A 12,603-nucleotide genomic window follows, 5' to 3' on the forward strand; every position below is an offset into this window, starting at 1 on the left:
CAGACCCCTTGGTTACAGTCATGGCTTACAGCACGAAGCAAACATAAGGTCAAAAGAATTTATGTGAGCAGCCAAGTTTGAGGAGTCCCTCACAGCTGACAGAGTCAAAGGCATCAAGCCTGGTGAAAAAGGTCATGAATTTACTGGTTTGGCTCTCTGCATTTCTCTTGAACTTCTGTACAGTAAAGATCACATCCACAGTGCCTCCAGGTGCAATTTGGAGAAGGATTACTTTGGTCACTGGGAGAATGATGTTGTGGAGGACCATGGGAATAACTTTCTCTGTGGCACATGGCCAGAAAATCCTCTGTAGATGATGCGTTTCTTGAAGATGGTGGTGATATTCATCTCTGTGATCCCTGGCATATCCTCTTCCCAAATGCAAACAATGAGGTTGTGGATTCGTGATTGAAGCTCTTCACTGCATAGATTAAAGACTCATTGGGGATATCACCTGCTCTCAAGGCCTTTTTGTTTTTTTTGGTTGGCATTCTATTAACACATACAGTACTCTACCCTTCAGTGAGAGCATGACAGCAAGAAAACAACAGGATTGGGGGGGGGGGGTGGCATTTAAACAAACTACAAATAACCAAATCTGGGGAATTCCACTTTTAGTTATACAATATAAACAAACCAAATCTAGCTGGACAGTGCTTGACATCACAAATATAAATTATAATGTTGCTCATAACTGGGTTTCAAATGTACATTTCCCTAAACAAGATAGAGCAACTGTATTATAAAAGTACACCGCACACCATGCACAAGATAGCCTGGCTAAATATACATTGCCATTGTGTCCTTCAGTGTACATAACCACGTCTAATACATGAAGCTAATTCTGTAAAACCCCTTAGAGGAAAAAAAACTACAGCAATCATTTTGTATTTGTGGCACACAGCAAATTTGAGTAAATGCTTTACCTTTCTTTTATTTGAAAATAAACTATTCATAGTAAAAAAAATATACAAAGGAGGAAACGGTGCAAAGTGTGTGTGTGTGTGTGTGTGCGCGCGCGTGCGCGCACGCACACACACACGGAGAGGGGGTAGGGTAGTGAGAAGTGTAGCACACACACAATTCTCACTACCCTACCAGTCATTGTGCATTACTTGTTTGCTGACCTCAAATCCATTCTTCACTCATCTCTGGAGTGAATTCCATTTGTCATTTTCCTTCCCACCCCTCCTACACAATAATTTAATCAGCGTGCAGATTTCTTCCTCACTATCAACTACATGAATTTTCAACTTCCTAAACATGCCTCCTACATTTAAGAATAAATTGCTGTTATATACAACAAAAAGAAAGTCAGCCTAGCATGTATACTGCTGTAACCCACTGCAAATAGCATCATTTGCTTTCGACTATTATGGCAACTTTGGGTCCAACCTGCCTCTTTCCCTTGGATCTTATGGGCTTTTAACTTTCTGTAAGACTGGTCAGAACTTAGTTGCTGAAAATCCATGTAGATCACATTAAATGCACTGTCCCTCTCAGACCTCATGTTTTCCTCTCAAAAAATTCCATTAAATTAACTGGATATATCCTTCCCACAACAAATGCAGGGTGACTGTTTGATTAATCCATGCCTTTCTAAGTGATGACTTAAACTGTATCTCAATTTGAACACCTACATCAGGTTGTCTGGCCTATAATTGCTCAGTCTAGCACTTTCACCCTTCTTAAACAATAGCTTTGCTACTACCTGCCTTGTTTCTCATAAAAGCCTAGGATACATTTTACCAGAGTCTAGCAATTTACTAAACTTTAAGAATGATAAACCCTTCAATATTCTCTCTCTGCATTTGGTATTTAATATTTCAGACTCGTCCTCTTTAACGAGATCTGCATCATCCCTCACGTACATGTTTTCCATTTAATGCACATCAATTACAATAAAATCAGTCACAATGTTATTTGCAGACAAAGCAGTCTTAAAGGACCTACTCTTCCATATGTTTGACTGCGGTGGTTCACCAGCTTCTCAGGGAAGGGCAATAAATGGTGGCCTTCCCAGCAATGGCTATATTCACTGACCACCCCACCTCCCCTCAAAAAATTATGCATGGAAGGAGGTCTTCCAGCCCAGTGAATCTATGCTGGCTCTTACTAAAGCAATCAATCCCATTCCCTGCTCTTATCCCATATCCTACCAATTCATTTCCCTCAACTGCTCTTCCAATCACCTATTGAAGCATTCTGCTATCCTTACAGGCAGCAAATCACAGATGACTACTTTACATAAAAATGGTTTTGGCTCAAACTCCTCTTCCATTTTTTGCCCAAAATTTAATGTATGCCCCAATCCTTCAATATCTGCTAACGAGAACACCTTCTCTAGTTACCCTATCTAAACCAGTCAATCTTGTACCCTTCTTTCAGATCTCCTCTACCTCCTTTGCTCCAAGAGCATGCCCCAGTTTTCCTATGGAAGGCAGCATGGAGTCAGAAATTCAAGCTTGGGGTCAGGGAGACTAGCAATATTGTGAAGAATCTGATTCAGCCCGAGGCAGAGGTTGAGAAGTGCTGTGGTGGTGTGCCATGTGAAAGTAAAGGTAACATCATTCGTTTTCCCCATATTCAACTGGAGGAAACTAAAATTCATCCACACCCAGATTTTAAATACAATGATAACACAGAATCAATAGATTTCAAACGTGAAGTGAGGTATCACCAATATACAAATGGCACCTGCCATCATTCCTTCATATGACACCATGAATAAGAAACACTTCAATGAGAAACAAGAGGGAACCAAGCACTACTCTTTTAGGATGTCTGGAGTCAAGGTACCAGTTGCAGGAAATACTCTCGTTACATCTAGATGGGTAAGAAAAGAACCAGGAGAGGGCAGTGTCAGTCAACTAAACAGCAAAATCTGCAGAGGTTAGAAAATATAAGAACCCAGCACATAACCCAGTTTAACTCTTAAGAACAGTCTAAGGAGTCATAGGAACAAGCTTTCAGATGAGAATTTAACTACAGCCTTAACTGTCCATTTTGATTGACATTAAAAGAAGCTGGAAAAGAAGCTGAAAGGTGTGTGTTCAGGTCTACATTCCTTCCTTAAATAACAGTAAAAGAATTAATTGATTTCACTTCATTAGCTACTGCTGTTTTCAGCACAATGGTGATGACCACATTTCAAAAGTAACCCTTTGAATATGAAGTACGTTGACATTCCAAGAATGAAAATATAAATTTCTAAACTAGGAATTTTTAAAATCAGTTTCATCATTCACTGTGGTCTGGTTTGTATCTCATCTCAATCCATTTGCCTGATCTCATTTCTGATTATTAAGTAAGCTAGCATCAATTGTTTTTTTTAAATAAAGAGGGGGAAAATAAAATCCCAATTTCTCCCTTGAATGGCCTAGTTCCTGACATTGTGCAGCAGACCCAATGACAATTGGGCAAAATGAAATTTGCCAAACTTATGAAATTATATATAGCTCAGTTGACTACACTCTTGCCTTTGAAACAGAAGGTTGTTGGTTTAAGTCCCACTCTACAGACTTGAGGACAAAAATTTAGACCGGCAAGCCAGTGGGGAACTGCTCCACCATTGGAAATGCCATCCTTTAGATGATACACAAAAACATTCCCATGGCATTGCTCTGAAGAAGAGCAATGGAGTTATTCCTGGTGTCCTGGTCAGTATTGTCCCTCAATCAACATAATGAGAATAACATTCATCATCACATCGCTGTTTACCGTACCACACACAAATTGGCAGCTACATTCTTAGTGAATATACTTCAAAAGACACTTAATTTGCTGTGAAGTACTATGGAAAACCCAGAGGTGAAAATTGGTGTACGAGTACAAGTCATGTTTAGAAACTACCATGGTGAATATGTTTATTATTTATTTGTCCAATTCCCACATTGAATTCCTGACCTGAGGGGAATTCTCAAGAAATTGTGAAGGGTGAATGCAAGGAGGTGAAGAGGGGGCATTACCCAAGGAGGCAAGATTGATAGCCTGATGAGAAGGCAATGAAATTTAAAAAGATCATTCAGTTTTTTTTTCATAGAACTCTAGACAATTGTCTTTATATTTTAAGAATTAAGACTGATTCAGAGAAACCCATGGCAGGAGTTAAAACAATTCAAGCATAATCTGCTTCGCCCTATCAGAGATATTCCAATTGTTCTACCCATCCCTCCCCCACCTGCTCCACTAGTGAAAACTAACTTATTTTTCCCTCTTCCTCAGTTCTGACAAAGGGTCTCAGACCTGAAATATTAACTCTGCTTCTCTTTCCAGTTTTAATGGTCATTGTATCTCAAATATCAAATTTCAAGGTGTTGCACCGGTTCTCAAGGTTAGCCACAAGTTGACCCTGTACTGTAAGAAAATCTTTTCACACATTTAATAAAGCCTCATACTACAAACAGAAATGTGTTGTTATTTTACACATTTCTAAACCAAAAGTTTTTGGCAGAAGAAAGCATTTACCAATATAAGCCACATTTTCTACATTATTAAAAGTGACAACATTTCATAAGTACTTCATAGGCTTCAGGATATGAATGACGCTGTTGGATTTATTAATTGATAATTCTATGTCTGGAATTTTCATTCAATGAACATTTATATCATTAAACAAAAAGACAAATGATTAACTTGCCCTTCCAAATGCAGGTTATTTTGTTCAGAAGCATTAAGTAAAGCACTGGTAGATACAGATCTTTCAGTGATGGCAGAAGTAATGGGAGCTTTTGAGGTTATGAATAAGGACTATCACACAAGTAGATTGCACATTACATAGATAGGCATAATCATCCTTTTTCTACTAATACTTCATGTATACACATCCTAATGACTCATTATTTAAAGCCATACATTTAACAAGTGCCCACTTAGTTAAGTAGACAGCATTCTCACCAGAAAGTGAGAACAGGATGATTTCAACCTCAATTCCAAAATGAGTACATAATATAGATTCACAACTCAGTCCAATATTTTAAAAAATGATATACGAAGTAGTGTCCTTGGAATATTTTCATGGGATCTTATCACTAATGTAATTTTAGGGTAAAAGCTGGGCTTAAAGAATTAAACCAGTCTGAGAGCTAACCTTGTATTGTGTTTGTGAATCCAAAGAATAAATCCACATTGAGACCAGAGGCCTTTGAGAGTCTGTAAGAGTTGACAATTAGCTCTATTCTAACCAGAAAGCTAATAGGAGTTGATCTAACAATTCAACCATTTACCAGTTTGATACCTTGGAAGGACAGAAATAGATACAGGGCTTATTGAATACCTTAATCTTTCTGTGAGCAGCAGCAGTATTTGTTTGTTTGTTCAACATCATTTTGATTCCCACTTGAATAGAAATGAAGTAAAGACAAATGCATTTACATAGAATATACAGCACAGAAGTCAGTTCAACCAGCCTAGGCTGGCAGCTATGCTCCTCTCGAGCCTCCTCCATTCAACTTTACTCATCAAAGCACCAGCGCACCCTTCTTCCTCAAGTGCAGATTGTTTTTTTAATTTCCTATGAAAGCTACTTTCTCACTATATTCTTGATAAAGAAGTTTCTCCTCAATTTCCCATTTAATTTTTTGCTGACAATCTTCTCTTGATGCTCTTCCCCACAAGTAAAAATGTTCTGCCTCTCAGAATCATTTACAATTTAGAAGTTACTCATCAGATCACCTCTTTCCTTAGGAAGTAAAGCAAGAGACACAACCAATCCACCTTGTACTCATTACTATAATTTCACAGCTCTGGTTATAAAACTTATTTACAAGATTGATACATGGAGGCCAGAACTGCACTTAGTCTAACCAAAGTCCAATACAAGCTTAACAAAATTTCCCTAATTTTCAGTTGTATCCCTGTAAAAATGAAACCTAGGACTAGTTGCTCTCTTTGCACTCTTATTGGCCTACAACTGAGTATTTTTTCCATTTTCAGACATCTGGCTCCTCTACAAAATGTAGATACTTATTCTTCCATGTAATATACACGCTCATCTTTCTTACTGAAATACACCTTGCATTGACCTGTGTTTAAATTCATTTTACAATTCCATGTCAAACTCCACAAGTTTAATTAGGGCCCAGACTAAGAAAATATCAGCAGTTACACACGTAAATGTCAACAATTTTGGGCATAACTTAGAGTCCTTATATTTTCAGTGTAAGCACAGAAGTTGCTGTCAGTTGTTTTTTTTTCCACAAATGCTTTCAAACCTTGGACTTAAAGTCTGGCAAAGTGGAAGGAAGTTCTAGAGATTCCCCAATTCTTATGGTTCATGCCTTCAAGGAGCTAAGTACTAAAATTTTAAGATTTTTATTAAACTGCTTCTCTAAATGTTGAGTATTTTCAAGCGCCTTTTTAATGTTTAAAATTAATAATTTATTTTAGCAATTCTGACCGCTGTCTGTAAGGAGTTTGTACGTTCTCCCCGTGTGTCTGCATGAATTTCCTCCAGGTGCTCCGGTTTCCTCCCACATTCCAAAGGCATACGGGTTAGAAAGTTGTGGGCATGTTATGCTGGTGCCGGAAGCAGGGCGACACTTGCGGGCTGCCCCCAGAACACTCTACACAAAAGATGCATTTCACCGTGTTTCGCTGTACATGTGACTAATAAAGATATCTTATATTTAATGATTGACTAACTTCTCGGTCCTTTAGTATTTTAATACTATTATCTTAAGTGTTGACTATTCCTCTGAATTTGGTATTGTTTACAAATTTAGAAATTGTCATTTTGACTTCAAATTTTAAACCTTTAATGTACAGTACATACTACTGCGATCCAAAAATATTCTTTAGGGGAAAACAACTTCTCCATTTCTGAATAGCTACCTTTTAACCCCGAGTTGCTGCTTTAACTTTCAGACAGCTAATTATCCATTCTGCTACACCATAACTCCTGAAGTTCCAATCTTATTTACTAGTTTATTGTGTGGCACCTTATTACAAGACTTTCATAAATCTATCTATATTACAACTACTGCATAACCCTTGTCTACTCGATTCTTCCGTTCCTTCCCTCACAGAATATAATGAACTTGGTCAAGCTATACATTCCATTTTGAAACCCATGCTGTATACTCATTTTAGTTGTGGTTTCCAGAGGTATTTCTAGATTTTCCAACTAGCGTGAATTATTCTTAATGCCGTTGATGTTATGCTGACTGGTACATAGTACCAAGGGTATGCTCAATCTCACTTCTGAAATATAGTTATAACAACCATCTGCCAGAATAATTTTTATTCTCTAACAAATTGTGTTTAATTAATCCACCATTATCCTCCTCTAGAACTTTCTCAAAACAGGCCAATTTAAATCAGCCCAGCCCATGTCTTTTATCCTCTGGGTTTTATTAGTTTATTTAATTTTTTTTAAATATAAATCATTCATTATGCTTAAGAAAAACACTTTTTTAAATCTGTCAATACATGCAAGAATATTTACTGTACTTACTTAAAGATCATAGAACTCATGATATATCTTGTCATCTTAAACTTACTATTCAACCTTTACCTTTACAACATTACCAGATATTCTGTGGATCAAGGCACATACTGGCAACAACCAAGAGTCCACTTACAGGTGTCCTTGATATTAAGCAAATACCTAAAACTCTTCATTCTTGGATGAGACATTCAGGGTCTGCCACAGTTAAAAATACAAATTCTGAATTTTAAGTAAAAAAATAGGATATGTCCAGTGTTGATCAAGATTCCTTCTCCCACCAGCACCATTAAAACAAAAGAACATTCTGTATCATCCTGCTGTGCACAAAGTAGTTGGTATATTTCCTGCATTCTAATAATAGACAAAAACTTATGCTGTGAACCACAGGAAAAGAAAAGTGCAATTTTAATTCAATAATAACCTGCATTTCAAAGAGGCAATGTCTCAGTTGAACATTTTATCCAACCTATTTCAACTAAAGGAATAACATTATATCCAAGCTTTAGAAAGAACAAACTCACTTTCACAGTTTGATCAAGAGATGCTGTTGCAACACGAGATAGGGGACCTCCAACTCCACAATGTATGTCTGTCACTGGTAAGGTATGACGGGACCAAACATGTTGGGGTTCAGGAACACGAGCATAGCTGATCTGCAAAAGACTAATTAGAAAATAAAATCAGCACTTCAATAACTTATTCTGTTCTACATAGCAGCAGTAAACATAATGTAAAATTGGAACAAAACTTAAATGCACAAAGGCAGCAGCACAATATGGCACAGTTCCAGGGCTGCAAGGAGGTGGTTTCTGACAGACAAAAATACTTAACAAAAAGAATGCTCAATTATGTTATTGAACTTCCAAGACAAGATAGTCAAGATCAAAGCAAAATAATTCAACAATTAAGCTGTGTAACAAAATAAGTATTCAGGTTGATATTCTGGAAGGATCAGATCAAGTGAGCTACTGGTCCTCCTTCATATAAATTTATCTTTTGACTGTTTACTTAACAGGAAGTTCTACATTCATGCAGAAGATATTCCCAAGCAACCTTAAATTAAGTTTGACTACTGCATTTGGAGCAAATAAATAAGTGCAACACTGAAATCAGAGGAGGACTGAACAGCAACTGTCACCACCTTTTGCCATATGCTCAGCAACTGCTACCTGTGAAACTTACAGCAGCAGGAACTCAGAATTCCACAAAAACAGAACTTACAAAAATCTCAAAAGGCATTTCATTCAGTATGCTAATGAAAGTAGAATATCCTTCTGTGAGAAATCCTTGACCATTATCTTTAACAGTGATAAGGAGCCAGTTCAGCAGAACCACTTGAAAATTGCTAAACCGTGGATTTTCCAGCTGCCAGCCAATTGGACACCTTGTCATGTTGACAGCTGGGAGCTTAATGCTTCCAGCTGTATTAGCAGATGGCCTCCCATTTTAGTGATCAGGCACCATCACAAATAGTACTCCAGTTGTGGCCTAACTTATGTTTTATATAGTTGTACCATAACCTTCCTGCTCTTATATTCTATGCCTCAGCTAATGAAAGCAAGTACTTCATTTGCCTTTTTAACCACCTTACCTCTTTTTCTCAGTACTAAGGTCCTATTATTCACGTGTAACCTTATTAGCCCTCCCCAAATGCATCACCTTACATTTTTCAGGATTAAATTCAATACGCCATTGTTCTGTAGCCGAATACAACACAACAAACAACACTACCAACTTTTGCATCTTCTGTAAGGAATCATTAAGCTATCATTAAGGAAGAAATAGTGAGACATCTGGATAGAAATGGTTCCATCAAGCAAACACAGCATGGATTCAGAAAGGACAGGTCCTGTTTGACAAACTTACTGGAGTTCTTTTAAGATATAAGGAGCGCAGTGGATAGAGGGGAGCAGGTGGATGTTGTATACTTGGATTTCTAGAAGGCGTTCGATAAGGCACCGCATAGGAGACTTATCCATAAGATAAGGACGCATGGAATTGGGGGTAATGTATTAACATGGATAGAGGATTGGTTAACCAATAGAAGGCAGAGAGTTGGAATAGTTGGGTATTTCTCTGGTTGGCAATGAGTGGAGAGCAGAGTATTGCAGAGGTCGGTGCTGGATAATCAACTGTTTACAATATACATTAACTATTTGGAAGAGAGGACCAAGTGCAGCACATCTAAGTTTGCTGATGACACTAAATTGAGTGAAAAAGCAAATTGTGCAGAGGATGCAGAGAGTCTGCAGAGATATATAGATAGGTTAAGTAAGTGGGTAAGGGTCTGGCAGCTGCAGTACAGTTTCCACTGAAGGATGAGACTAGAACAAGGGGACATAGCCTCAAGATTCAGGGAAATAGATTTAAGATAGAGACGAGGAGAAACTGCTTTTCCCAGAGATTAGTGGATCTGTGGAATTCTCTGCCCAGGGAAGCAGTAGAGGCTACCTGATTAAATATATTTAAGACACAGTTAGGTAGATTTTTACGTAGTAAGGGAATTAAGGGTTATGGGGAAAAGGCAGGTGGGTGGAGCCTAGTCCACAACCAGATCAGCCATGAGTGGCGGAGCAGGCTCAATGGGCCAGATGGCCCACTCCTGCTCCTATTTCTTAGGTTCCTATGTATATAGGAACATAGAAAGTTAAAACATAACAAACAGCAAGAGTCCCACCACTGATCCATGTAGTACACCATCAAGCACAAGCTTCCAATCACAAAAGCAACCGTCAACCTTTGCCTCCTATCACCAAGACAGTTTTGGGATCCAATTTCACAAACTGCCCTGGATTTTAAGGGCTCTTGCCTTTTCGACTAGTCTCCTATGTATTACATTGTCATAGGTCTTACTGAAGTCCATATAGACAACATCAACCTTCACTGACACAATTTGGACAGGATTTTTCCCTAGAAAGCTATTCCCTTGATTAATGCAGGTTAATCCTGTCCCTCAATTTTTTTTCCAATAATTTCCCTGCCACTGACGTTTGACTTGCTGGTCTGTAATTAATGCCGCCCTTCTTGAGTAAAGGCAATACATTTGTTGTCCTCCAGTCACCTGGCACCCTTTCTGTGGCCAAAAAGAAAAAAAATTCAGAATTTGTCAGAGCCCTGGAAGTCTCATTTCTTGCCTTGTGAATTTATTCACTACGTTTAAGCCTGCTGAGACAGCTAATACCTCCTTTATTGATGTTAATTTGTTCTAGAATTCCACTGTTTCTCTTCCCTGAATTATTCAATTACAATGTCATTCTCCTCGATTACATGTAGTGAAATGCCAATTTAATACCTCACCCATGTCCTCCAGCTCGATGCAGAGATTGGCAGTTTGTCCCTACTCTTTCTCTGATTACCTTCCTGCCCTTAATATACCAAAAAAAAATGCTTTGGGGTTTTCCTTAATGTTGCCCATCAGTGCCATTTTGTGCCCTTTCCTTCCCTTGCTACTAATGTTTTTAAACACCACCCTCCTAGACTTTCTATACACTTAGAGGAGCACAATGGATCTGAACTCCCACTTTTGAATGACTCCCACTGGTCAAATGCAGATTTACCCGCAAATAGCTGCTCCCAATCCACTTTTGCCAAGTTCTATTTTATCAAAATTAGCCTTCCCCCAATTCAGCACCTTAATTTCCAGCCCATCCCTGTCCTTTTTCCTGAAAACCTACAGAATTATGGCCACTATCTCTAAAATCCTCTCTTAATGGCATCCGACCACTTGTCAGCTACATGCTGAAAGATTAGATCCAGTACTGCCCTGTCTCTAGGAGGACTATCCAAGTACAGGCTCAAAAAGTTATCTTGGACACACTCTAAAAATTCCACCCCTTCCAAGCTAATGCACTCTCAGTTAATACAAGGGAAGCCAAAATCCCTTACTATTATTACCTGATTATTTTTACGCTTATCTGTAATTTGCCTACATCATTTTTCTGTCGCCCACTAATTAGAGGCCTTGGCAAAGCATTGGAATCTACAGTATAAACCTTAACTTAGAAATGTATGTATTAATAAGGGATAGTCAGCATGAAGATAAGGGAAAGTTGTGTCTGACTAACTTGACTGAATTCTTAGAGGAGCAGCAAGGAGAGTCGATGTGGGCTGTGCATTAATGTCATTGACATTGATTTCATCAAGACTTTTGAAGAATTCCCACATGGCAGGTTTGTCAAAACTGTTAGAGCCAATGGCATCCAAGGGAGAATGGCAAAATTGGATCCAAAACTGGCTCAGTGGCAGAAGCAAAGGGCAATCATTGATAGGTGTTACCAGGGGGTTTCCACTGGGCTTGATACTTGCTCCCTTGCCTTTGCAATAAATATTTATGACATAAGCCTACACGTTGAAGGTGCAAATAAAAAAAAAATTGCAGATGATGCAAAAACTAGTCATATGGTCAGCAGCGAGGAGGAAAGCTTTAAACAGCAGTAGAACAGAGGCGGTCAGAGAACTTGGGCAGAAAAAAGTCAAAAGGAATTTAATCCAAAGAGTGAGAGATATTGCATTTGGGGAGGCACAACAAAGCAAGAGAATTTACAATACAGGAGATCTTTTCCTTTATTAGCCAAAGCATAGTTTGATCAGCACAGATGCAAGATGGCCTCCTGTCTTAATTCTTCAATGGTTCAGTAGTCACTATTTCATTCAAATTAAGGGATATGTAGGTCACTCATTTACTTCATTTGTGAAATAGTTTACACATTTGTCATAGTGAATTTATTCTAACACCATCAGACATATTTTGCAGTTTCAAAGTTGCATACTTCCATTCCACCTGTTGTTCCATAAACATGCAAATTTAATTCATTTTATAAATAAAAAGTTATTGAAGCACTCAGCACGTCAAGCAGTATCTGTGGAGGCAAAAAAAGATAGAGAGAACACTTTAGGCAAATAACCTTTTCTGCTCCATATGCCCAAAAGGACATCATTTTGATAACTTTTGTCTCTCTTGACAGATGCTATGAGGGTTTCTGCATTCTTTATTTTTCAGATTTCCAACATCTGAAGTAAAGTGCTTTAATGAACAGAATACAGACTGATCATATAGTAAATGTAGATATAGAAATGTAGATTATATAGTAAATGAATAGTCAAAATGACTGACAAAAATCTATCCACAGTAAGTGTTTTATAAACCAGAAATTATC

General features: G+C 38.1%; 1 protein-coding gene across 3 annotated transcripts in view; it reads right to left on the reverse strand.

Moving 5' to 3' along the window:
- Nucleotides 1-12,603, reverse strand: part of wdr18 (WD repeat domain 18) — a 127,894-nt gene that overhangs the window by 103,168 nt on the left and 12,123 nt on the right. For all 3 annotated transcript variants that reach the window (XM_052037780.1, XM_052037779.1, XM_052037781.1), the window contains exon 4: nt 7,969-8,110. In XM_052037780.1, coding sequence (XP_051893740.1) covers nt 7,969-8,110 — 142 coding nt within the window. The remainder of the gene's footprint in view (nt 1-7,968; nt 8,111-12,603) is intronic.

This window comes from Pristis pectinata, chromosome 24 (genome assembly GCF_009764475.1).
Source record: "Pristis pectinata isolate sPriPec2 chromosome 24, sPriPec2.1.pri, whole genome shotgun sequence".
Taxonomy (NCBI): domain Eukaryota; kingdom Metazoa; phylum Chordata; class Chondrichthyes; order Rhinopristiformes; family Pristidae; genus Pristis; species Pristis pectinata.